This window comes from Copadichromis virginalis, linkage group LG13 (genome assembly GCF_057382275.1).
Source record: "Copadichromis virginalis isolate Kocher_CV1m ecotype Utaka linkage group LG13, C_Virginalis_male_GT1.1, whole genome shotgun sequence".
NCBI classification, from domain to species: domain Eukaryota; kingdom Metazoa; phylum Chordata; class Actinopteri; order Cichliformes; family Cichlidae; genus Copadichromis; species Copadichromis virginalis.
The window spans coordinates 26,640,724-26,664,812 of record NC_140630.1 but is presented as its reverse complement, the minus strand read 5'-3'; the positions used below and the strand labels follow the sequence as shown (position 1 = coordinate 26,664,812).

General features: G+C 39.8%; 1 protein-coding gene and 1 long non-coding RNA gene across 3 annotated transcripts in view; both read right to left on the bottom strand.

Moving 5' to 3' along the window:
• Window positions 1–3,170, bottom strand: part of LOC146695836 (uncharacterized) — a 95,170-nt gene extending 92,000 nt beyond the window's left edge. The window contains exons 1-2 of one of the 2 annotated variants that reach the window (XR_014923632.1): window positions 2,951–3,170; window positions 922–994 (exon numbers count right to left, since the gene is read on the bottom strand). This is a non-coding gene — a long non-coding RNA (uncharacterized LOC146695836). Of the gene's footprint in view, window positions 1–921; window positions 995–2,435; window positions 2,639–2,950 lie in introns of those variants that run through there. The other variant, XR_014923633.1, reaches the window with a different exon arrangement.
• A 3,405-nt stretch (window positions 3,171–6,575) lies between these two features.
• rab11fip2 (RAB11 family interacting protein 2 (class I)) lies at window positions 6,576–23,788 on the bottom strand. Its single transcript, XM_085478281.1, has 6 exons — window positions 23,618–23,788; window positions 22,325–22,901; window positions 18,776–19,182; window positions 17,171–17,525; window positions 15,095–15,155; window positions 6,576–12,417 (listed from the first exon to the last, which is right to left on the bottom strand). Exons 2-6 carry the CDS (start codon window positions 22,675–22,677, stop codon window positions 12,193–12,195), a joined length of 1,401 nt encoding a protein of 466 aa, XP_085334407.1. The 5' UTR covers window positions 22,678–22,901; window positions 23,618–23,788; the 3' UTR covers window positions 6,576–12,192.
• Between the last annotated feature and the right edge of the window lie 301 nt (window positions 23,789–24,089).

Below are 24,089 nucleotides of genomic sequence, written 5' to 3'. Positions count from 1 at the left end.
CTCACTTGCGACCAAAACCAAACGCTTTCTTTCTTTTCCCATGAGGTCAAGCAGGAAGAAGGTTTGTGAGCAAGATTTAGCAAGGTGTTGCTCCCTTTTTTTTAAAGTTATAAACTATTTGTCATCTTTGTGTATAAAAGATTGAGGTCACATTTGTGTCACAGCACAAAGAATTGTGGCAAACAGCCCCGTATGGACTCAATTTGAGTCTTTTGACTGTCGCCATCTTGTTTTTTGGTGCCAGTAGAGACTACCTACATAACCTAACACTTTGCTAGTTGTCTCTTTATAATCACATGGGTCACCTTTTTGGTCAAAGCTGTATATTATATTTACAAGAGCTGGTGCTAATTAATCTGGTGCTAATTAATCTAAACTGGGCAGGGATAGCTCAGTAGGTAGAGTGGTGGCCCCATGATCGGCAGGTCGGGGGTTCGATTCCCCTGAACAGCCACCCTGAGGTACCCCTGAGCAAGGTACCATCCTCACACACTGCTCCCCGGGCACCCAATGGCTGCCCACTGAGTGAATGGGTTAAATGGAGAGAGGAATTTCCCCACAGGGATCAATAAAAGTACACTTTCTTTCTAATTAGAAGCCATGAAGGTCCCATCTTATACTGATTTTGTTTTGGTTTTTATCACAATTAATCACTGTGTATGAACTAACAAATATTCATGGTATTCTGGAAAGCATTCTAACCTAGATCCTGAAACTATTCCAAAATACTACTGTTGACAAACCTTAAAAATGTGTTGCTTTACATAGCAATGAAATTTAGAGAAATTTAGAAATAATTATGTCAAACTAAATTGAAAGCGATGACAGGCAAACCAGTGTTAAATCTAAAATGTCTAAGCAAGCCTCAAATCAATAAGCAGACTGAGTTGTGGTTTATTAAAGTAACAGGTTAGAACTCACTATCACGCTGGTGTGCTGTGATGTCACCTGCTCCCGGCCATGCCTCCTCCTGTAAACCGTCCACTGCCATCATCTGTAAGAAGACCGGGCAACGCGTCTCAACAAGGTGCTCTGTGTGAGGCACCGTGAAGCCAGACTCTCTAAGACATTGGCAGACTTTGCTTAGCTCAGCCTAAAATGTGCAACACTCTCCCCTCAAACCAGGGCTTGTTTAGCTGCTGGCACATGAAGGCATCAGTCAGATGTATGCCAGCTGAGCTGAAGTGTGCCCACAGAGTACACACTGCAACATCACTACCAGTACTCGTGCCCTCACCTTGTCTACCTTGGCACTTTTTGAGTTTGATGGAAAGTGCCAGACAGCATATTTATACATCTTAATTAGCAATAATGAAGCCCGGTACCTGCCAACAATCTGTTGCCAGTAGTTACTGTGTGGTGTTGACTAGACTGTATGCCTGTTGTTTGCCTGCTACTCACATGAGAACTGCACAATTGAAATAGGTGAAAGGATCATGTGTTTTTCCTAAAGCCAATTAGATTCACTAACAAACACGTAACGATGATGGATATTTAACACTTGAGGATGGAGATGTTTAGTCTGAAAGGGCCTTTTACAACACGTAATAACTAAGCCTGTATCTACAGGACCCCAGATTTATAGCAGATTATGAATGAGCAGGAGATGGTTATTAGCTGTTCTGTTTGTCACGCTGCAGATCATTCACTTTAAAGGGCCTGTCAGGACATGGTGAACGACAGCAGATTCTGAGGATGTTTAAAGTCCCTGTGATCTGAAGCCATGTTTGGATGCAAACATGTTTAGATCTGTTGGCCAAGATAAGTTTGAGCTCTGCACAGCCAGACCTTTTTATGGAGTTGTGAAAACAAGTTGCATGATTTTTTTTTTTTTAAACCGTGAAATAGGCTACAACCATCCTCCTGACGTCTGGATTTATGGCCTGGTAATTCCCCTCTGGAGTAATTTGGCTGGTACATCTGCAGCTTAGCCGCATTCCAGCAGAGCTCTCCTGTGCTGTGAAGTCAGGAGATGACTGATTGATTGATTGTATTACTCCAGTTTTAGCATGGCTTTGCAGAGCTATAGCAGTGAAGTTCTAATGTGATCTATCCAGCGAGCAGCCTGCCTGCTTTTGGGTTAGCCTGCTGTGACGATCGCAAATCATGGTTAGAAAGTGAACTTTGCAAAATACCACACAGTAATAACAGGAAACTGATAGACACTGTTTCAGATTAAAAGATGTTTAACTTAATTCCAAGCAGAATTATATGTAAGATTTAATGGTTACAAATTATAAACACAACAACTGAATGCAACACAGCGTTTATGGTGTGTTTTCCCTGGTAACAACACGAAAATTCAATTATCAAGTTCCTCATCACTGACTTGATGCTTCCACATGTTATTTCGGATGCCAACTGCAGGCTAAAAATGATTACATGCAAACATGTAGTGTGCTGATGGAAGTCTGCAGTTTCCAAGTGCCACTTACTGCTGAGGCAGTGAAGAGACCAGTTGCGTTCATAGCCTACAAAAAGGTAAGTCTAACATAAATAAATAAATAACATAAAAAATTTTTTAATGTAATAAAAGGATTCCAAGTGGTCCTCACAAGGCACAGGTAAAATTAAAGTTTACCTGCTAAACTAAATTAGCTGATGCTAATCGGGAAATTAGCTATATTAACAAGCTATCAATTAGTTATCTGGCAGCTAGCTATATTTACAGAATAATTTCACCAGATACTATCCGGTCGTTAAGTGATGACGTGACGAATCCTACTTCCGGGTCTAAAGTAGTCTGCGTTTAATATGGCTTTTGTGTCGTTAACATGTTTAATGTTATGTATTTTCTTCTATTTAATCTCAAAAAGCTTCTAAAACAGTCAGTGATCACCGTTGACCTCCCTCGGCTTTTATTACCACTAATCATTTATTTAAGCTCAGTTTTTAAAACCTTAGGATGTAACTACAGCCCAGCCCATGCAGCAGTATATGAATGACTAACCTCGTATTGTGGATGGATTATCTCAGTTGTTCTCCTGGCTGAAGTTTGGTCCTTTTACAGCATCCTGCCATGCGATTACATTTGTTCCTGACCACCGAGAACACTCACGTTAACTTTTATCGAGTGGAAAAAAAAGTTAGCTTGTTTATATTATGCTAACATAGCTGTGTTGCTAGCGGTCATGTAGCACATCATTATATACCAGCTAGACCAACTTCAGTCACCCTACAAACGTCACTGCTGTTTAGTTTTCTGTCTTCATTTATGTTGGAAGTGATAACAGAGCTGTACGTTTTAATTTGTTTCCAAAACCCCGCAGTCAGGACATGCTATATTGTATTTAGATAGAAGCTAGCGAGCTAACGCCCTGCTAACTTCTAATTCCGTTAAATGTCATAAATTCCGTTTTCATGGATGCCTGGATGTTAAACTCAATTGTTACACCTGGTAGAGCAGAACGCTGATCATTTTATTAAAGATGAAAGACTTTAGACAGTTTTTCAACTCTCAGTAATGCCATAGTGATCGTTTGATATATGGACCTGCAGCGGAGTTTGGGCCCAGACACGACTAGTGACGTCAGACTTAACAACCGGATACCATCTGGTGCATATGTTATGACGCAGAGCTTGGTTGTATAAGTAAATGATAATGAAATTAGATGAAATAAACTGTAAGGTTAGCTAAATCTGAGAGGAAGCACTTGAAAACTGAAGTACACAAATTCATTCAACTGTTAGAAATACAAACTTAAATACCTGATGGAGAAGAAAAAGAGAGACATGCTTGAAAACATGGCGTGGGGGGTAAACTCGCCGGCCACTTTTTTAGGTCCACCTGTTCAACCGCTCATAAACGCAAGTATCTTATGAGCAGACATGTAGACATGATCAAGTCGACCTGCTGACGTTAAAATCGAGCATCAGAATGGGGAGGAAAGGTAATATAATTAGCTTTGAACATGGCATGATTGTCGGTTGCCTGTATGAGTATCTCATAAACTGTTCTCTGCTGGGTTTTTCCCCCACACACCCATCTCTGAGGTTTGCACAGAAAGGGTCTGAAAAAGACAAAATAAGACCTGAGCAGCAGTTCTATGTTGATGTCAGAGGACAATGACCACACTTCTTCCAGCTGATAGGAGGGCAACAGTAACTCAAATAACGACTCTTTTCAACCGAGGTATGCAGAAGAGCATCTCTGAATGCACAGCACATCAAAGCTTGAAGCAGATGGCTACAGTAGAAGAAGACCTGGGTGCCACTCCTTTCAGGTAAAAACACTACAATGACAATACAGACGCCAAAACTGTACAACAGAAAACTGGAACAACATTGTCAGGTCTGAATACTTTAATGGTAAAGGCAGAATTTGTCATAAACAACATAATATGGATCCATCCTGCCTTGTATTGACAGTTGATGTTTTCTTGGGGATGCTTCATTGCCATGCTTTGGACCCTTTAGTACCAACTGAGCATCATTTAAACTCCACAGCCTACCTGAGTATTGTTGCTGACCATGTCTGTCCCTTTATATAGACCAAAATCCTCTGAGGGATGTCTCCAGCACTTTGTTGAACCTGTGCACAAAAAATGTATGCAGTTCTGAAGGAAAAAGAGGATCCAACCTGGTACTAGCAAAGCGTACCTGATAAAGTGTCCAGTGAGCGTATATATTCAGAATGACCTAATCCCAAAAAGGGGGAATTTATTTCTAGCTTACCCACACAACTTAGTCTTTAAAAGCAAACAACAATAAATCATAACAATTATAAAAATATTAACCTAAATTAAAATGGTTAGTGATAGCTGACCTAATAGCTGTGGGAATGAAGGATTTTAAAGTTTCTGTTGATTCTTCTTTGGGAAGTTCATTTTAAACGTGTCTATTATATTAGAGGTTAATATATGTTTATTTAATGTCACTGCATCACTTTTGCAGTTAAATGAGTTCTCTTCCTTCACCTTCACACTTGCTTGCGCTTCACTCTTGATAGGTTTCTCTTTGCTCTGGTTGTCATCTGGCTTTGTTCACCTGATACCAGACGCGTGGCAGCTATCAGAGGAAGACAATGCCATCAACACAATGCTCAACACAGGGATCCACAGCGTGTTTGACACCTGATTTATCTCAAGCACCTATGCAAATTGTTAACTATCCAGCAACAAAGGGTCCTACGCTTGATGAGCGGGTGGGGTCTGATTCTCTTGGGAGCTGGAGGGGGTTGACCTTGACATCTGGCCCCCGATCACGCAGCTAGTTCGAGCCAGCTGCCCAAATAGGTCTGGTTTTTCCCCTAAAACACCTCATCCATCTGCTGAATTTCTTGTCATATAAGTTTCTCCATGATTGCCTGAGGCACTTCCATTCACAGACGCGTGCAGGGTGACACTGATCCCCGCTTTGACGCCCATCCATATTTAAAGGGGTGCGCAGGTGACCTGTGGGTGGCCCTTTCTGGCACGCTGAGGGCACTCCTGCGCCCACAGAACCTTGCATAACACGTTTGTTAGATATTTCCTCAAATTACAGCCATATGATATAACGCACAATGAACTAATGGGGCTTCAGTCTAGTAGGCACTCAGATGACACGTGCCACCACCGCACAAAAGATGGGATCAGGGAAATTCAATCTGTTGATGAATGTGTAAGGATGACAATGAGCATGCCAATTAGCTTATAAATACAACAGGTGACACCTACATAAAGCCCCAATTACATGCTTTTTTATGTCCAGTGTCTGTCAAGGCAGACTACAAGTTAATAAACATTAAAGAAAAAAATAGATTTATTATGTATGATGCAACTTCTGTTACCTATAATTTAACATTATGACATTATGGTAGTGTCTAAATGACAAGAGCCAGCTTAAATTTAGTCTCAAAATTCAGTGACTAAGCCAACACAGGTGACTGTGCTGCCATTTCACCTGTAACGTTTATTATATTACTGGTGTCTGTTATTTTCACTGTATGCAGCTTCTATTGTCAGCTCCAAGGTGGTGCTGTGGACTGGCACCTGGTGCACTGCTGGAGATGCACCGTCAGGCTGAGGTGACGAGGGAGAGGTTGCGTTTTAACCAGCTACATGGCGGGGAGACAGGGAAGCGAACCGCCTCTTACAAAAGCCATCGGCTGGTAAACACCACAAGTGTTTTTCCCAAAAGATTTCACACAGCGCTGTTGCACACATAGGCAAATGAAAGTGCAGTTTTTAAAAGCAATCTCGCTACTCAGTTGTCAGATGATGCCACTTCTCTCTTTCGCCTGGAGGGCATGGGAATTTCTCCAGAACAAAGGGAAGCGACGCTTTGAGCAGGAAGAAAACAAAAGCTCTGACACAAATCAGCGCAATTAGAAACACTAATTGTAGTTCAACTGCCAGCGAGATCAGTTAATTGAGAGTGGCTTGTATTTTATCCACAGGACAGGTGTCAAATGGAAGAGACAGCGATCCACTTTATGGAAGATTTGCATCAGATTTGAGCTGCACTGATGGATTAAACAGATCTACTGCAAAAGAGACTCACAACACATAAAATCCTAATTTATTCACCATTACGGGCTTTTGATGCGACTCAAAAAAAAAAAAAAAAAAAAAAAAAAAAAAAAATTAAGCAAGTCACCAGTTTTCCTTACTGTAACTTTATTGAAAAGGACTAAAACAATCGTACCTGTGCCTTTCAAGCTACATCCAGTGAAACCTTGGGATTTAATTATAATAGTCATGGTAATATCTAAAAGTTCGTGTTACAAACTGTAGCACATGGAGAATTGGTGCACATTAAACTGCATCACCAAATTCTTATGAAGTGCTTTTGTTGGCACTTTACATACAGTCACCATTAACAGCATTACACTGTTATAATACATACATTTTCTACACCACAATGTATAACTACAATAATTATAAGAATAATAATAGAAAAAAAAAACAACATACATTCGTATCCCCAAACATCCAGGAAAGTTTTGCATATTTGCTAAAGTGTAAAGATTAAACACAAAAAGTTGATCTACCTTCACATTTGTTAACTATACAGTTTTGACTTAAATAGATTACAACATGGTCATGTGATGAGGTTTGATCAAAATGAACCCACTAGAACCCGATCAAGTGGATCAAAGGTTTCTAGATGAGTAAAAGCTATACAAGTTGGCTTGTGTGTAGGGCTGCCACAAACGATTATTTTGATAGTCGACTAGTCATCTTAGTCGACTAATCAGATCATGCATCCATTGGACGTAAAACGTACAGCTTATTGCACCAGCATGCGTCTGCTCTTATATAACTATCATTAGCTTACAGCTTTAAGTGTTTAAGGTATGTGCTAACTAAAAATAAAGACAAGATGATAGTTTATTAAATTTTAATGAAATTTGCAGATTGCTTCGGTGAAGTTTAGTAAACTCCTTGCTATCTAAACTATAACAGGAAACCGGAGTATATTCTCGAGCATCTCACACTTCTGATAATCAGCTGTCGTCTTGATGTTTATTCAGCTGTGTAAAAACTATAACTAATCTCAGCCAAACCGTTTTACTCAGGAACAAATAAAATACTAAAAAAGCCAAACAATAACATTTTGAAGTTATCTAAGTGACTTATATATATTTAACCTGAGTAGCGAAAGACTGCAGTTGGTTTGAAAACGATTTGCAGGGAGTCCGGTGCTCTCACGGGCTCTAGTGAGCCTTGCCCACCGGCTAGCTATCGAGCTAGTGGGTAACAGACGTCTCCGAAAACGTGGGAGCGCTTTTGGAAATATGTGGTGTCTTGATAAACTGAGCAGATATTTGAGGTTTACACAGCTACATTCTCGCCTGAAAATATGTTAAACGTTTATTTTGTGACCCAGAAAGAATAATATTAAAACTAACTAGCTGCCGCCATTGTTGTAAACTGAGCTGGGCTGCGCTATAAATTCTGGGACACAGCTTCTTCTTCTTCGGGTTTAACGGCAGCTGGCATCCTTGTACATGCAGTGCTGCCATCTTCTGTTTCAGTCCGTTATTACACTCTTAAATCCTACTACTCATTCCTGCGTCTTTTGTGACCTTACAAAGCTTCAAACGACGCGTCGGCTATTAAATCAGTCGTCGACGATTTTGATAGTCGATGTAATCGTGACTAGTCGACTAATCGTGGCAGCCCTACCTGTGTGTGTAAGTGAGACATAATCAAAACATGTGGTCGACATGCAGGAATGACAAGAATTCAAACATCCATTTCATTGATTCGTAACATTAGAAAGTCTGAATGAACTGTGAGACCAATCACACACACATACACACAGACAGAAGTAGACCCAACATGTTTACATCAAAAAAGTAATTTTAGGTCTCCATCATGTTGGAGCCACTCATGTTTCATTGTGTTGGCCCCTGTGCAGGAGACGCCATTCACTCCTCTAAACTCGATGACGCTTTGCTAAATAGCGAGATCTTTTATAAACGCAGTCATCATTTCCTTCAAAACTGTGTGCCACATTACAAGCACCGTCAGGGGATTTAGCTGCAGCTTAAGTCTTAGTGTCTGGCAGCTGTATGTGGCCTATGGCAAGCAGCATCATATTATCAGTAAAAGACTACCAGGAGGAGGATTGTCAGATCCCCAACTGGAGCTTTATGTCATTTTCATCAAAAAGGACAAAAAAAAATCCCAGTGTATTTGCACTATTTGTTGGAACAGTGCGGAGATTTACCTTCAACACATTTAAGGTGTACACTGATGCATATACACAATTAATAAACTTAAATTATGGTGGGGGGCTATTTTATCTTCAAGCATTTTAAGTGCTTTGCATATTCAGATTTATTGTATGAGAAACATTATGCAAAGAGCCAAGGAATGTAGATGCAGATCTTTCCTTTTTTTGGGTGCAAAATATCCCTTTGCACCGTTGTTGTCAAACATAAATTCAAAATGCTTTTCATTTAGATTTGTGTTTTCGTATGACATCTACCAAAGCACCAAATTATGTTAAAGCATAAAGCAAATGTATCAATCAAGCTAAAAGACAAACTGACAACCAGAATCAATTAATTTGAACTAGTCACCCCCAGTTTTCATTTGAACGAAACAACCTGAGGGTACAAATGTACTGACATTAAATATAATCTGAGAAAATATATTTTTGTTAGTTAATCGTCTGAACACAGGACCACATTATAGACTTGAGAGTTAATCGCCCGAACACCGCTCCCAAGCATGTGAAATAAATGATGAAAGTGAATCGCTTTTTGGAACTCAAGTAAAATAACACCTTCCCCAGGAAGCACAATTTCAAACATTTTACAAAATGTGTATAAACTCAAAAGCGCTTGAAGAAACATTGCGAGCGACTATACAAAATGTACAATAGAATTTGTAAGAGCTTGAAAAGATCAATGAACACCTGGCAGCCCACCAATACAGGCCGGTTAAAGTGGTTAGTAAAGCCTAAAACATACGAGCCCAGGATTAACACTTCAGCTAAAGTTGGAAGGCAATCTTGGAAGGAAAGCTTGTCCATCATGGAAAGCAGATTCTTAGCCACAAAGCACTCATGATTCCAAAAAGCTAATTCAAACACTGTTACCATTGCAAAAAAACATACAGATAAAACATCAGATAACCATTTTCAATACAAAGAAATAAAGCCGACGCCTTTGTCACATCATCAGACAGAAAATATTAGCAGTAACTTCTTGTCCATAATGTGTCTGGGTAAAAAGAAATGGGATTAAAAAAAGAAACAATAGAATAAAAACACACCTATGAAATGTTCTCTTTGGATACTCCAAATACTTTAAAGGCAAGCAAGGATCGATCACCTTGTTAGTGTACCGTATACATACATTTCGGACTTAAGTATTTCAAAGTCGCCCGCAAGACATTCAGTAACAGGAGGTTTTGGCCTTACGTTTGCACAACATCCGATAAAATAACCACTTCCACAGCAGAAAGACAGTAATAACTTTTGCATGCCAAAAAATGTGTTTGACTGATGTAATGTTCATGAAAATGTAAATTGTGTTTGTGTTGAAATTCCACAGATCTAGTGTAGCAGTTTGCCTCATATGGGATTTGGTATCATACAGTGTAAAGGTCAAATATTTCCAGGACTGCAAAACAATTAAAAACTCATAAATAGTACAAAAACCACTAAACAGGATAAGATGGATCCTCCTCATGGCCTCATATATCAAACATCGCCTGATGCAGATGTTTGATATTTTGTTAAACATGGCAACGATGAGTAAATGACAGTTATGTGACTATTAAACATGTTTAACACTGTAAATACAGCTGAAATAAACAATTATAGATGTAACCCTAACCATCACTAAATGACTATACTACAGGTTGCACAGCCATAGACTGTATAAAACAGAAAAATTTAGCCCTGGGTCTAAAATCAAAGCCAGCCACCATTTTTTGTTTTCCAATGACCAGCAGGAGATCATTATATCATTAGAAAAATGTTTCTAATGTTTTAATTACCAACTTCAAGCCTGTTAAATCAAGTGTGGCATTTTTAAAAAACTTTTTTTTTTTAAACTTAACCCTATGATTTATCAATTTGTTAGCATATGATGCCCTTTGATCACCAAGTTTGGCTTCAGAGATGGCTAAACAGCTGGAGCTGAAGTCTCAGAATGGGGGTTTCCACAAGCCAAAAGCTCTAAGTGACACCACAGTGGCTATATCCATCCATTTTTCTACAGTCTATGGCACAATCACACATAAAAGTGGCTTTATCCAAGAACAACCTTACTTAAGTACCAGCAGCTGCCCTGTAGCTGTAGCATTTGGTTAGGACACACGGATAAATTAAAATTAAGGAGCATGGTTTAACATAGAAACCCTAACCCTTAAAGTGAAATGAGAACAGTTAGCTTATGGTTAACATGTTATCTAAATGGCAATGACTGGTTATTTACCCTGAAAATTATTAGTGAATTCTCATTAGCACCCCATAAAGTGGTAAGACACAGAGTACATAGTGAATTTGAGCCTAAAATAGGAATTACATATGCATGAATTTTTGTTTTAGTTACAGTTTTTTCACAATAGGATAGGTCGTGGGAGGGGGGTATGGGAATACAGTGTCGCTTTTAACATCAGGTACCCTACAAACCCATTGTAAATGAGCTTTAAAAAATGGATACGTAAAAATGACTGAGTATATACCCACATGTGCAGATGGTAGCATTAACACAATCTTGAGCAAAAATAAAAAGTATGAAAAAGAGGAAGGCTGTTCAATCAGTAACAAAGAACTCCAAGCTTTTTTATCAAATCAACATAAAGAGAGGAGTTTTACTCCAACATGCGATTAAAATGTAAACAAGACCATTACCAGCAGAATATAAAGCATTACCTTTAATATGATTATTGCACTTAAAGTAAAAATTATCACCTCCAACCGGGGACTTTAAGAGCCTTGGTAAAAGAAAATTAAATGATAGTCATCACAATAAGAGTAAAAAATAAAATATCAGTAACTGATAAAAGGAATGTGCATTTGTTCTTGAGGAGAAAAATAATGCACACCTCAGGAAGCTAGAGACAAACCAGGCTTCCAGGACCTGTCAGCAAATTCTTACAACTATCTTCCAGTGTTTCTAAGAAAATCCATCAATCACTAAAGCTGAATGTGTCCACATCTGCACCACGAGGCAGGCTGGGGACAAAAAGCTGATGCCGTGACATGCACCGCAGTTTAAGTGGCAAGTTTTGGACTTGCACTTGATTGTAACGCAGTACCTACAGCTTCATCTTATAAACCTGTAGACCATCTCTCAGCAAACAGCACATAACTGTGACTACAGCATCTGGTAAACACGAATTTGGCAGTATTTGCACTGTAAGAGCTTCTCAGCAGCTGATGGCAACTGTGTGTGCAACAGACCTCTGTTGGTTTACAAGTACAGTACAGCTAAACATAGTTGGCGTGAAAAGATTTGATGTGCCTTCAATAAGCTGAATGTCTCCTGTTTAAGTACCTAAGAATACACTCCAAGAAGTAATCATGAGCAAAATTATAACACGGAATTATAAGAATGCCAAACAAGGCCAAAACCTGTATGACCTACATATTAAAAAAAATAAAAAAGCCTAGAAAAACTAACCACTGAATAGTAACTCAATAATTGATCAGTTCTATTTGTTCCCACTCACTTTAACACCTGATAACGATTCGTGAGCTATTGCTAAACCTTCATTAGTACCTTTTCATCGTGGGTCATTTTTTCTACTTTTTGGAAAGTTTGCCCGCCTTCTTTTTTGGCTCATAGGGTGTCCGTAGAATACTCGGTGTCTCCTCCATGACGCGTACCAGCAGGTTATCAATGTAATTCTCCAGTTCCCTGATGTGGGCATCTTTCTTTTTCACCACTTCTTTCTGTTTGATGAGTTCCTGCACAACCTCTTCAAAAGACAAGTTGCTATAGGCAGCCACGCTTTCCTGTGTCACCTCCTGAAAGTGGAAAACAAAGAAATGATCATGACCATGTTGTGCATACATATGTTTTGTAAAAGGGCGCTTAAATCTTTGACGATCGGGGCACCAATAAGTCTTTATGCTCCATCATTGCTGACTAATTAGGCTGTTTGGCACAGAGTCACATGTTTATCTTTTGTTGTGCTACTAATAAAGGCTAACTGAGGATTTTAGGGTTTTAGCTCTGACCTGGTCAATGAATTCGGTAATAAACATTCTGATTTAACACTAGCGCCTGAAGATTTACTGTTTGGCTGATATTGGCCTATCACACGTGTGACCACAGGGAAGTTTTTCTTTTGATCCTTGAAGAACAAAATGCAGAAACGGATGCTGGAGGCAATTCTCAATTGTTTCATTCAAGTTTGAAAGATGAACCTGACCCCTCAGACAACAGTCTCAGTGGACAGGTGGCTGTCAAGAAGTCATTCTTGAGGAAAGTTATTATACAATTTACACAGGAACTGACCTGAAAATCAGTGGCAACAGATCTTATGGAGTGAGGAATCCAAATTTGGAATTGTTTTTGGTCGTAATCGTCATATACATGTATGGAAGTGGTCAGAAGACAGGTAAGTGTCTACTGCAACCACTAAAGGAGGCTCCTTCATGCTTTCTGGTGATGGAGTCTCTGTCAAAACTGATAAAATTATGAATGCAGAAAGGTTTTTGCAAAAAGCTTCCCTCAGACAATTATAGAATAAAGGTGGTCATATCAAAAATTGACTTTCAAGGTTGTTAGAATTGCACAAATTCTGTTTTAACTTATACTGTATTTCCATGTATGTTTGATTTACTTGTTTTCAGTAAATCAAATAATGCCAGTAGGAACATGACTTTTGGACAGTAACCTATCTAAAGGTGAAAAACAAGGACCCTATAAGGTCCCTTATAGCTTAACTACTCTATTAGGACTTAGCTTTGACACTACAGCACATCTTTATCTTTGCTTTCTAGTGTTAAAAACACATACTCTTTAATTCAAGACGACTCTGGCAAAAACTCCAAATAATCTGCCAGTACTTAACAATAAAGATTACCAAAACAATTTAATCTTTGTTTTGAGGGGGAAATGCCAGGCTGCATATTTCTACAAATAAAGGTCACGCTAATAAATGCCAAAATACGAATGCAACCCAAGCCCAGCTTTGCTCTTTGAGGACAATCTAGTTGGACAGAGCAGGGTGGTACAGTATGTGCAGATCATATTGCGCGGGTACGAGAGGAGCTGTAATCGTTTTTAATGAGGGACCACTTTATCGCTTCAGTGCTGGGCATCCTCCCCTGAACGGATAGAACAGCAAAGCCTTCACCCTGTTTAAAATACCACACTTATCAGCTTCCACTCCCATGCACCATTCAAGCCTTCACTGCTGGGTAAAGACAATGCAGAAAGAGCTGGAGCAGGACTGCTTACCAGGTATCTTATCGCTTCTAACAGCATAGAGGCTACTGTGGGGCGACACAAACCAAAATGAAATATTTGCCACAGAGATTAAATGTCCAACGCAAGGAGGGTTTCAGGAACAGAGCTCGGTAACCTATTCCCCACACAAACACACCTACCCCCAAAAAAAGCCATCTCACTGAAAGATACTGCACTTAAGCCATCTGAGAGGGAATAAGAGAGCAGACAGCCATATGGAAGGATGCTGGTTTCACGTACAAGCGTGTATACATGCACACACTCCCTTTCCCTCTCACACACGCGCACACACACACACACACACACACACACACACACACATATATACACACCCCCACGGCATAATAATCAGGAGCTTTAGTGGTTGGTGACAAAGGCCTGGAAATGACCATGAACTGGCAAAGTAATGATGACCATTTTTCTGCGATCAGTAGTGAGGAGAAGATAAGGCGCACACTTGGCATTCTCCAGTTGTGTCATTACAGTTTCTAATGAGCTCAGCTTTGAGAATCTAAAAGCTCAGTCCTTTGAAATCTCTCACTGCCCTCCCTCCCTCCTGCGTGTAGTTAATTAAGGCCTTGAAGCAGAGGAAATGGGAGCTGCCATTTCTGCGAGGCACAGCGGCATGCACGGGGGCACATGTGTGGATACCGACAGCCCTCAACACCCACAAAGAAAGGTGAGGAAAGCCATTATCAGCATTCTCCTTCTCATTTAGGCATCACTTCGGCTATTGCTCCCCCTGCTCCTTCATCTATATCAGCTTTGCTGTGTAACAGTCTGCGAATTTTAACTACTGAACAACTAGCAACTACTAAAGAGTTAAAAACTTTATCTACAAATGAGGTAAAAATGATATCTTTAAGTATTTCTGTGCCCTGCGTCGTAAAAAAAACCCAAACAAACAGCAATTAAACAATCTGTGCACATCACTACAACTGACCTTACAGGCCGAAATTTCACACCACTTCAAACTATGATTAGATCGGACATGATGACCGATGTGTGCAGCTGCTAATTAGTTGAATGGCACGTCTGAGTTTTCAGGGGTCTCACAAATCAATGTCACCAGCTGCTTAAGAGTCCTCAATAACAAAATCTGCTCAGCATTACATATAAAATGTACACAAATGTAACTGTTGCACTTATTCTCCCCTTTTTTCCCCTCTACACTTTCAGCCAGTCAGGTAATATGAAACTATATAACTTTCTAAAACATATTCTTACTATTTTTTTGTCCTTCTTCTTCTGGCCAAAGGTGATGTTGGGTCCGGTTAATTTTTTGTCACTGCAAAACAACCAAATGCAAAGTTAGTAATCACATTAAAGTAGGGCTGCTCGATTATGGCAAAAATGATAATCACGATTATTTTCACTGAAATTGAGATCACGATTATTTGACGATATTTATTTAACCCTTTAAGACCTACTATAGAACCAAGTCCACCAGAGCTTATATTATTTTTTTACATGCTGTAGTGCCATTTGTGGGAGCATTTCAAGTTGCTATACATCAATACAACTGTTATAGCCCATATTTTAATAATATGTATGCATTAAGTCCATAGTAATTACATAAATTGCAAAAAAGTGCAATAAACTACAAAAAAAATTGAAAATCGCTTTTGTTTTGTTTACATATATTTCTACTTGGAGAAATTTAAGAGGCTTATCCCTCAAAACTTTAAATACAAAAAAGTTGCAAAAAATAGTTTACAACAACAGGAAATTTATTTTGAGTGTCTTCATAGTTTTATTTTGGAGATACAGCAATTTTTATATACTGCAGGAAAAACAAAAAACAATCCTATGATGCAAATTTGCAAAGAAAACAGCATGTGCATCATTTCACTGTGGGAAGTGTTACGAACAGCTGATAGGAACGGCAAAACGTGTTTCTGGAATATTATGTTTTTGTTCCTGCAAGCGCTTTTTATGCAATTTTTGCAAAGCTATATGTGGAAGGAAACCGTGACCGAGGACAAGCTGATGGCATCAGATGTAAGTACAACTCCTCCGGTTTCATATGCAAAACAAATTATTGCGCTAGCTTACACGGTTCAGGTTCTACAGGGATTTAACAATAGTTACGCAAAACGGAGCGTGCTGCTCTGACCGGCTTTAAAGGGTTAACAATGACTTTAAAAAAATAATATAAAATAGTGTGCAACACCACTGAAGTTTTTTTTTTAAACTCTCTTTTCAACCAACGGCAGTCACTCTCCTCTCCAAATAACTTCTGCTTAGCTTTCCGAGCTTCCCTCGGGTCCTCTTAATCAGCGGTCTCCAACCTTTTTTGCGCCACGGACCGTTTATGCCCCACAATATTTTCACGGACCGGCCTTTAAGGTGTCGCGGATAAATGAGGGAGGGGCTAATAATCGGCTCAGTCATTTTTAATGATCGTTGAAAGCCCAGATCGTAATCGTGATTAAAATTCGATTAATTGAGCGGCCCTACATTAAAGCATTGCACTCTGTATTTTAGCAGACTTTTACAAATATAGAAGCTCTGATGTACTCATGTCCTGCACTAGGAGAACAATAATAAATACATTAACAGGGAATAAATAATAAACTTGAAAACACCTTTTTTCACCCATGCACTACATTACAAATGACCGCTGAGCTAGTGTATGACAAAGGCAGCAGTAAAGATGATGGACTAGTGCCTACAGAGATAAGTGGTTAATTGGGTGGTCTCTCTCTTCAGGGGATCTCATTACTATAGCTCAGAGGGCTCTGTTATTAAACCCAGGCACTCTAAAGAGCCACTAATGACACCTTCCACTCTGATAAACCAGAACTTAGCTACAGTGCTCACCAACTCTTTATGTAACACAGGAAAAAGATGTAACTGGCTCAGTGGAAATGTTTAAATAATATTTGACAACATAATGAGAGAGAGAGCGAGAGAAGGTCTATCAGAAAGTAGATTTCAATCAACAAGGTATTGAGAACTTTACTGGAATGTCAAGCAAATATCCTGTGGAGCAGTGACTATTCCATTGGCATTCCAAGATGATGTTTTGGGATTTTGAGATTCCTTGATTGTGATGAAAAAGACACAAGTAGCATGCTGCAATCACTGCTCTGCAGGAGCCGAACACAGACTTTGTCTTTGTTTTAATAAGACAACATACATTTTGTTTTTAAGTGTGTTCTCTTGTAAATTTCTGGGTTTTTTCTTTTTTTGATTGTTATTCCTGACTGGGACAAGAAAAGAAAAAGTCAAATAAAGTGATGATGCCAATATAGCCAATAAAGCTAACTTAACCACAAATACAAACAAAAACAGGACAACCTGGCTTTGTAGTTGGAGCTGAATGGGTTAGTGTCTGCTTGCGAGTCTCCACTAAAGGGGTTTGGGGAACGCAGGTCTCCAGAGCTCCCTGAACGCCCCCCATTGCTGGTCTTGCGGCCTTCCTTCTTTCCTGTCACGCGTTCCAGTAGGCTGACCTTCTCCTTTTTCTCCTTCCGCTCTGGTCGGTCCCACAGCTGCCCGTGCTCCCCCTCAAATGGGTTGCGGTTGCGTGGGAGCGTGGCATACTTCTGTGGCAGGGTGTCAGTGATATCAGTGAAAGGGTCACCGTGTGCTTCGTCGTCCTGGAAGCCTGGCACCTCACTCTGGGAACGCCTGTGAGGGCCACCTGTACTTCCTACAAGATAAATTAGAAATGTAATAAGAAACAAAATATGGGGGTTTTTTTGGGTGGGGGGTGGGTAGTGTTTTGTTAAAAAGGGATTGGGTGAACTCAATTCATTATCAGTTTAGACATAAGAATTTTACTGCTTTATCACAAAACGACCACATTGCATCTGTGGAGTCCAGCATGATTAAAATCATAGATATTATATTTTTAAATATAATGATGCAGAAGTGTGCAAGTGAGCCACGATTTTCATTCAGGCTTGAAAACCCAAAAGAAGAATTTAAAGGTAAAAGTGAAGCAGTAACATAAATAAGTAGCTGGTCAAATCCAAATGTGTGTGTCAATATATAGAACCAGAAGAACCAGTGTGATCACAACAGTTAAAAACTAAGTGCGGATAATAATACAAAGGTTTGTTTGGGGGGGGGGGGTTCCCCATAGGTTTACGTGTATTCTACTGTTTGAACCTCTTTCAGCAAAAATAAAGAAAAATATCTTTTTTTTGTTATTATCACTAAACTTATTTTTCACTCTGACATGTTACATTTTAACAGCAGATTCTAGTGAACATCTCAGCCTTTACTATAAGAATCACAACTACTGTTTCCATGAGTTACAGCTGCACTAACTTTGCAGAAAGAACTGGTAAATTGGAGACTGGTTGAGATGGAAATTTTCAGCTTAAAAACAGAAAATGACTAAAATGTCAAAGACTGACATAAATGGCCTACATTACTATCTTATTGAGTTGAGACTTACAGTACCTTATATTTTTAATAGGATTATATACAAGCAAGCATTCTTACAGACGTCTACAGATGGCCTCTAGAAATTGCAACATCTCATTTTAAGATATAATAAAATAGACTAGCCCTTTACTTTCATTGTACATGTACAATGAAATTGTGGATTAACACTATAAGAGCCATATATTTGTAACAAACAAACACTAAAACATTGTCCTGACAGACAGGATGCCACAATGCACCACAGTGTCATTCTGACTATTCTCTATAATTTTAACACTTAAGATTGAGTCTTCACTGAAATATTTTGGATCCCAGTCGACTGGGTCCCCCGTTCTTATAAACACAATAACGAAAATGCATCGGCAGCTTCAGTTAATATGAGAACTGGTTTTAAAACAGTATCAAAATCCTCTTCAGAGATCACTCTAGCAGCAATAAAAGTATACCAAACCAAAAAGTGACAAATGTAACAAACTACTGTGGAAAAACAGAAGCGTTGGTCCTCACCACTCTCTTCTATGGAGTTCATGGAATCCAGTTTGGGTCGAAAGTGGGTCCCGATGAGATCTGACATGGAATGCGCTGCAGAGAGTTTATGGGCCCCAGCGAGTAGCGGCCTCTTGACTTTTGTTTCAGGCTGGGATTGACGTTCTGGTGCGCCAGACTGACGGGTGGGCTCCGAATCACACACGGCGGACCGAGGCAAGATGGCTGAAGAAGCGTCACCAAAGCCGCTGTCGTGTTTTCGACCCTTCACTTTGTCCTTAAGTTTGGAAAAAGGTGAGCGGGGCTTTTCCTTCATGGAGAGGTCAAACATGCTGGCCGTCATGTTGTTCCTCATGAACTGAATGCTGACTTGAATGCGACCTCGTTCTTTCCTCTTCTTCCCGGGCTTGGACTCCAAGGAATACCAGCTAAAAATGAGAGTGCAGGAAGCTTAAGCTGAGCAAATTCAATGAGACAATTTATATAAAAAGAGCAGGGTTTATAAAAATCCTCTGAGTTGATTACGCGCAATGCAACATAATTCAGCAAGACAGGGATACAAAGTCAGAATGTGGTAAAAGTCCTTACACGATCAAACAATATGACAAATGGAAAAATAGCCCTCATTCCTTCTAATGGGCTTTACATACATCTTTATGGCTACTACTGAAAAGGCTAATTTGAGAAGACTAATCCAAAGGCGACACACAAATGCAGGGGCTTAAATCATTTGAACTTTTTTATGACACATATGAGAACACAAATTTATAACTCAAAGGATAAACATTCTTTGCAAACTGAACCTAAAAAAAATAAATTGTCTGCTGCCGAATAATACAGACCATTTCAAGCTGTTTTTTTGGCTCCCATTTGTTTAACCTCTCTGCTTTTTTCAACTGGAAGTAATGGGATTTATGCCTTCGCTCTGAGCGAAATAAAGTGGCATTTGCACAAATCTGGCCTTTGTTCAGAAATGCAACGACAAGCAATTGGGAAACTGCAAAGCCACATCGCAGGCTTTGCACACAACAGTTCATACATGCTAATGAGACACATCCTCTGTGTTAGAGGGCCTGTGAAGGAGGCCATTAGGAAACCAGTATCAGGATGAAACAAGCGTCAATATTTTCTCACTGCCTTTGCCACAAACATGGAATATATTCTAAAATGGGATGCTTTATCAGTATAACCAAGTCAAAAAAAAACATATTTGCTTAAGTGTATCTGCTTGACTACAATTACTGATATTTTCTTCTAGATTTAAATGAAGATTTATAGTACTCCTTGCAGACTGACATGAAATTTGAGTTATCAATTCAATTGATTTTTTAAAAAAAGTGCTGGTATTAGCTTTATAAGAAATCACAGCTGCTGAACACTATTTTAAGCAGTCTAGCTCGCATCCCAGAAGCCTCACTCATAGTCATGAAAAGCCTTGTTGGGGCCAATTCCCAGGCTGCGCGCCGCGCTCCGCCTGATCAGTAGCCACAGCATGCCGCTGCCGTGGGGCCGAGCCTGCACCTCACGTGTGTCTCAAGGCCAAGATAAACCTCCCTGTGCTTGGAACCACAATCCTCCCACTCCGGTCCAAGCCGCTGGGAAACTCCTCACAATCAACAAACACAGGTGTGCGATAATTATGGGCTGCCTTCTCAGATATCAGTACGGGCTCTCCTCCCCAATATGCCAGTTCAAAAACACTGCGGATGGGCCGTGGTGAACAGAGACCCACTGTGGAGTGTGGATATAGTATCGAGAGCCCTGGCATCATTGTCAAGTATGGCTGCGGCGTAGGTATTAGGCCAGCAAGCAACACGGCGATATCCGTTACAGAACCACTGCTGAAAAAGTGCACAGCCTCAAGGTGCATCAGTTGAGGCACCTAAATAAATAAAACCCGTTCACACTGATTATAACATATTGTGATTCTCCCAATTGATGGGCAAAGAGGAAGTCAGCTAATGTCCTTTCCCCCCCGAAACGTGCAGTGAGCTAATTAACACCAGATCCAATTTGGTTTCGCAGTTCCTGTTTGCTTAATGTAGGGTTAAGAAATGTGTGTGTGTGTGTGTGTGTGTGTGTGTGTGTGTGTGTGTGTGTGTGTGTGTGTGTGTGGTGGACTTGTGAGGCTCATCAACCAAAGTTTAGCCAAATACAGCAGAGTCTCTCCAAGCTCTGATGGTTAACACTGTGTTAGTTTATTTGAATCTACATCTATACATCGATCTCTCTCCTCAAATCTTTTTTCAGTAACTTTAAAGAGGACAAACCTTATTCTGGCATGGCTTTACTTGAAGGTAACCAAGCAGCCTTAACAAGTCACCCAATTATGACTCAGGGAGACGCCCACTATTGTCCACCAATATATTGGCATAGATAAATATCTGTTTCCAAACTGGAATGTATTTTGTGCCAAGAAAGGCACAATGCATAGAGGCCAGATTTTAACACGAGGGAAACTAAACTGTACAGAAACAAGCTAAGATTTAATCCCAGGTGTCTTTGGCTCTGAAGGAGAGACCATCTTTCATTCACACCTCTGAAAAAACAAAAACAAAAAAATGGAGTATAGGAGTGGCTAACAAGACATGTTTGTCCAGCTCCACTAGTTTCAGTTAGGTCAACTGGTGTCAGTAATTACTCTAAAATAATCCCTCTGCAGCGTAGGCCAATCCATTGCTAAGCCTCAAACAATACAGTGTCATGAAGATGGAAAAAAAAAGTACAACCAACATGTCCTTGCTAACTGAGCATGAAAGTGTGTCACTGGTGTGCTAAATAATTTTAAAGTGAAGTACTTCTGTTAGAGCATTTCATTTACTCTGCTCTTAACATTAAAACTTGTGTATCTAATAAAGTGTATTTCTAAACCAAGTGCACAAAGAAAATAAAGGGCAACGCAATGGTATTTAAATCATGTGGAGCAACAGGGTTGGGTCATGACCTTAATTGAGACCACAGTGCAGAAAATAACACGCAAAAGACAGCACATTTGTGAAGTCTACTATGGCAGTAATACTTGTGGCAAATGTGACAAATAACAACTGACTTAGCTCATGGTGTAATCCACTTATGACTGGAAAGGCTGTGGAAATATTTTCCACTTCCTCTCAAAGGTCTGTCTCTATACCAACAAGACACTACAGACTAAAGACCCTGAATAATGTACATGTGATGCTAATGTCTAAGAACTATACTATATAAAAACATGCTGTATGTCCCATGATGTTTGTTAGTGTTAAAACCGCCCCAGGTCTTCTCTTAAAGGGAAACTATTGACCTTGCAATCACTGCAAAAACTGCTAACAGTAGTATTTCTGTCCCAGAAAATCTGAAGGAATTATATTTTCCAAAAAGTATATATACCATAAATATCAGAGAGCAAAAATACATGGTTATAACATAAGTACCTCATTCTTAAGTGCTGGTTGTTAGCACATTAAAACGAGGATATAATAATCATTCTTGGAGCTCACTGCAGTAGTGCTTATGCCCCCAAAAAACTTCTCAAAGAACCATTGTGACATTTTTGTGATATCTAATAGACTTTTAGTTTTTTTTAATACTTACTCTGTTTTCTTTCTCTCCTTGTTATCAAAGATTTCATTAAGATTTATGCACTTCTGACCCAGAAACTTGTCCATCCCAACCAAAGAGCGATGCATCACTATGAGGCAGAGTTCATACACTTCTGGGTTGCCCTCCAAAAGTAGGCCAGGTAATTCAAAGGAGGCTTCTTCCCTCCACACAGGGTTAAGGGTCTTCTCCGCCACTGATGTTGAGTACTTCTCCTTGCCCAGCTGGATGATAGTGTAGGCATCATTGGTGCCATTTTTGCCTTTGGCCTGTAAACCAGTTGCTTGAAGAACAGTGGCTTGGACATGGGTTGGAAACCACTTTTGAGACTGCTCGCCCAGTGACATTGTAAGCACTGACTGTTAACTGAAATCCATTCAAAATAAAGTCAAATATAATTTATGCAGCAATTTTTTTCAGTGAGTGCGACATGCAAGAAGCAGCAATCATGATTCACTATAGTTTGACATCAGCGTTTAGCAGCACTTTTTACAGGGGACCATAAGTTTGACAAACTGAGCAAGTCTCATCTTCTGTCAGATCACAGATGTCCAAGCCACTGCTGAGTCATCTGCAAGAAAATAGAACAGAAAGAAACAGGAAAACATCATTATTTTTGCCAAGAATGAAAGCCTGGCTTATGAAGACACAGAGAGAACTAATATTAAAGCAGGCAGCCTGCTAATAATTTGATGGCAGCCACTTTGGAAGTAATACGGCTAAGCAGAAATCACATTTTGCACTGTATGATTTGCACAATATCTTTAAATATATGTCCCTAAGATGGAGGTTCAAGGCAGATATTGATGATCTCATCTAGTGACACATTTTGGTGTCATTGTCACTGAATTAGTGAGTCACTCAGTGGGATATGGAGCGACCGTTTCATGTATTATTTTCAAATTAGTTTAGACTGAAAATAGAGGTTTTGACTGTGATTAAGAAGCTGTGCACATATTCAAGTAAAGCAGTCATGGGCTGTGGCTCTAGATAACTCTAGATGACGCATTGACGCAGGTATACATGAAAGAAGTGGTGTAAGTAGCCACGTAAGTCACATTAAGATGCAATGCCCCTTTAAGTGAGCGTCTCTCCACAGGTTTGTCAAAAGTAAATATTATTAAACTGATTACAACAATTAAATGATGCGAGGCAATATTAAATTGTCACCTTTTCGTAAGGCTTTGTTAGGGGTAAATTCAGTTAAGACTGGAGGACAACGTTAGCATTATGCGGCTAGCTGGTGGGCACACAGAGAGCATCACACACAAGCACACAGCTTCTTACCTCGGTGTCATTTTCACCAACACCACATGGACATTCAGCGCTTCAGCTCGGCACAAACTCTTCCCACAAACACACTCATGCGACACTTTCGACTAATGTTCGCTGAACTTGCTGTTGTTGTTGCAGTCCATTACTGCTCACTGCTGACGGCCAGTGGCGAGATTTACTTCCTAGTCTGACATCACTTCCGGCTCACCCCGGTGAAAGTTGAGTTGTCAAAATAAGGTGATAGCGCTCGCTCGCGCGTTCTAATGGAATTAGATAAGTGAAGGAATATAAAAAAATTCAGTGAAAGCTGCTTAAATATCCAAAGGCGAAGAAAAAGCTAAAAATCAAAAACAATGCAGCATAACCGAAGAATGTTCTCCATACTCGGTACTGGTGCTGGGTTGTGGGTATACTGTGCAGGTAAGCAGCAATGACAGGATATATAAATATGTATAAATTTCTAGCAAACACACTTTCTGTGAGA

Excerpts from the sequence above, each read along its gene's own strand:
- rab11fip2 (XM_085478281.1), bottom strand. The coding sequence starts at position 22,677 with ATGTCACTGGGCGAGCAGTCTCAAAAGTGGTTTCCAACCCATGTCCAA. Across the intron at positions 19,183-22,324 it reads AAGGAGAGAAAGAAAACAGA|CTGGTATTCCTTGGAGTCCA; the intron begins GTAAGTATTAAA and ends TCTCATTTTTAG. Across the intron at positions 12,418-15,094 it reads AGAAGAAGGACAAAAAAATA|GAGGTGACACAGGAAAGCGT; the intron begins GTAAGAATATGT and ends TTCCACTTTCAG.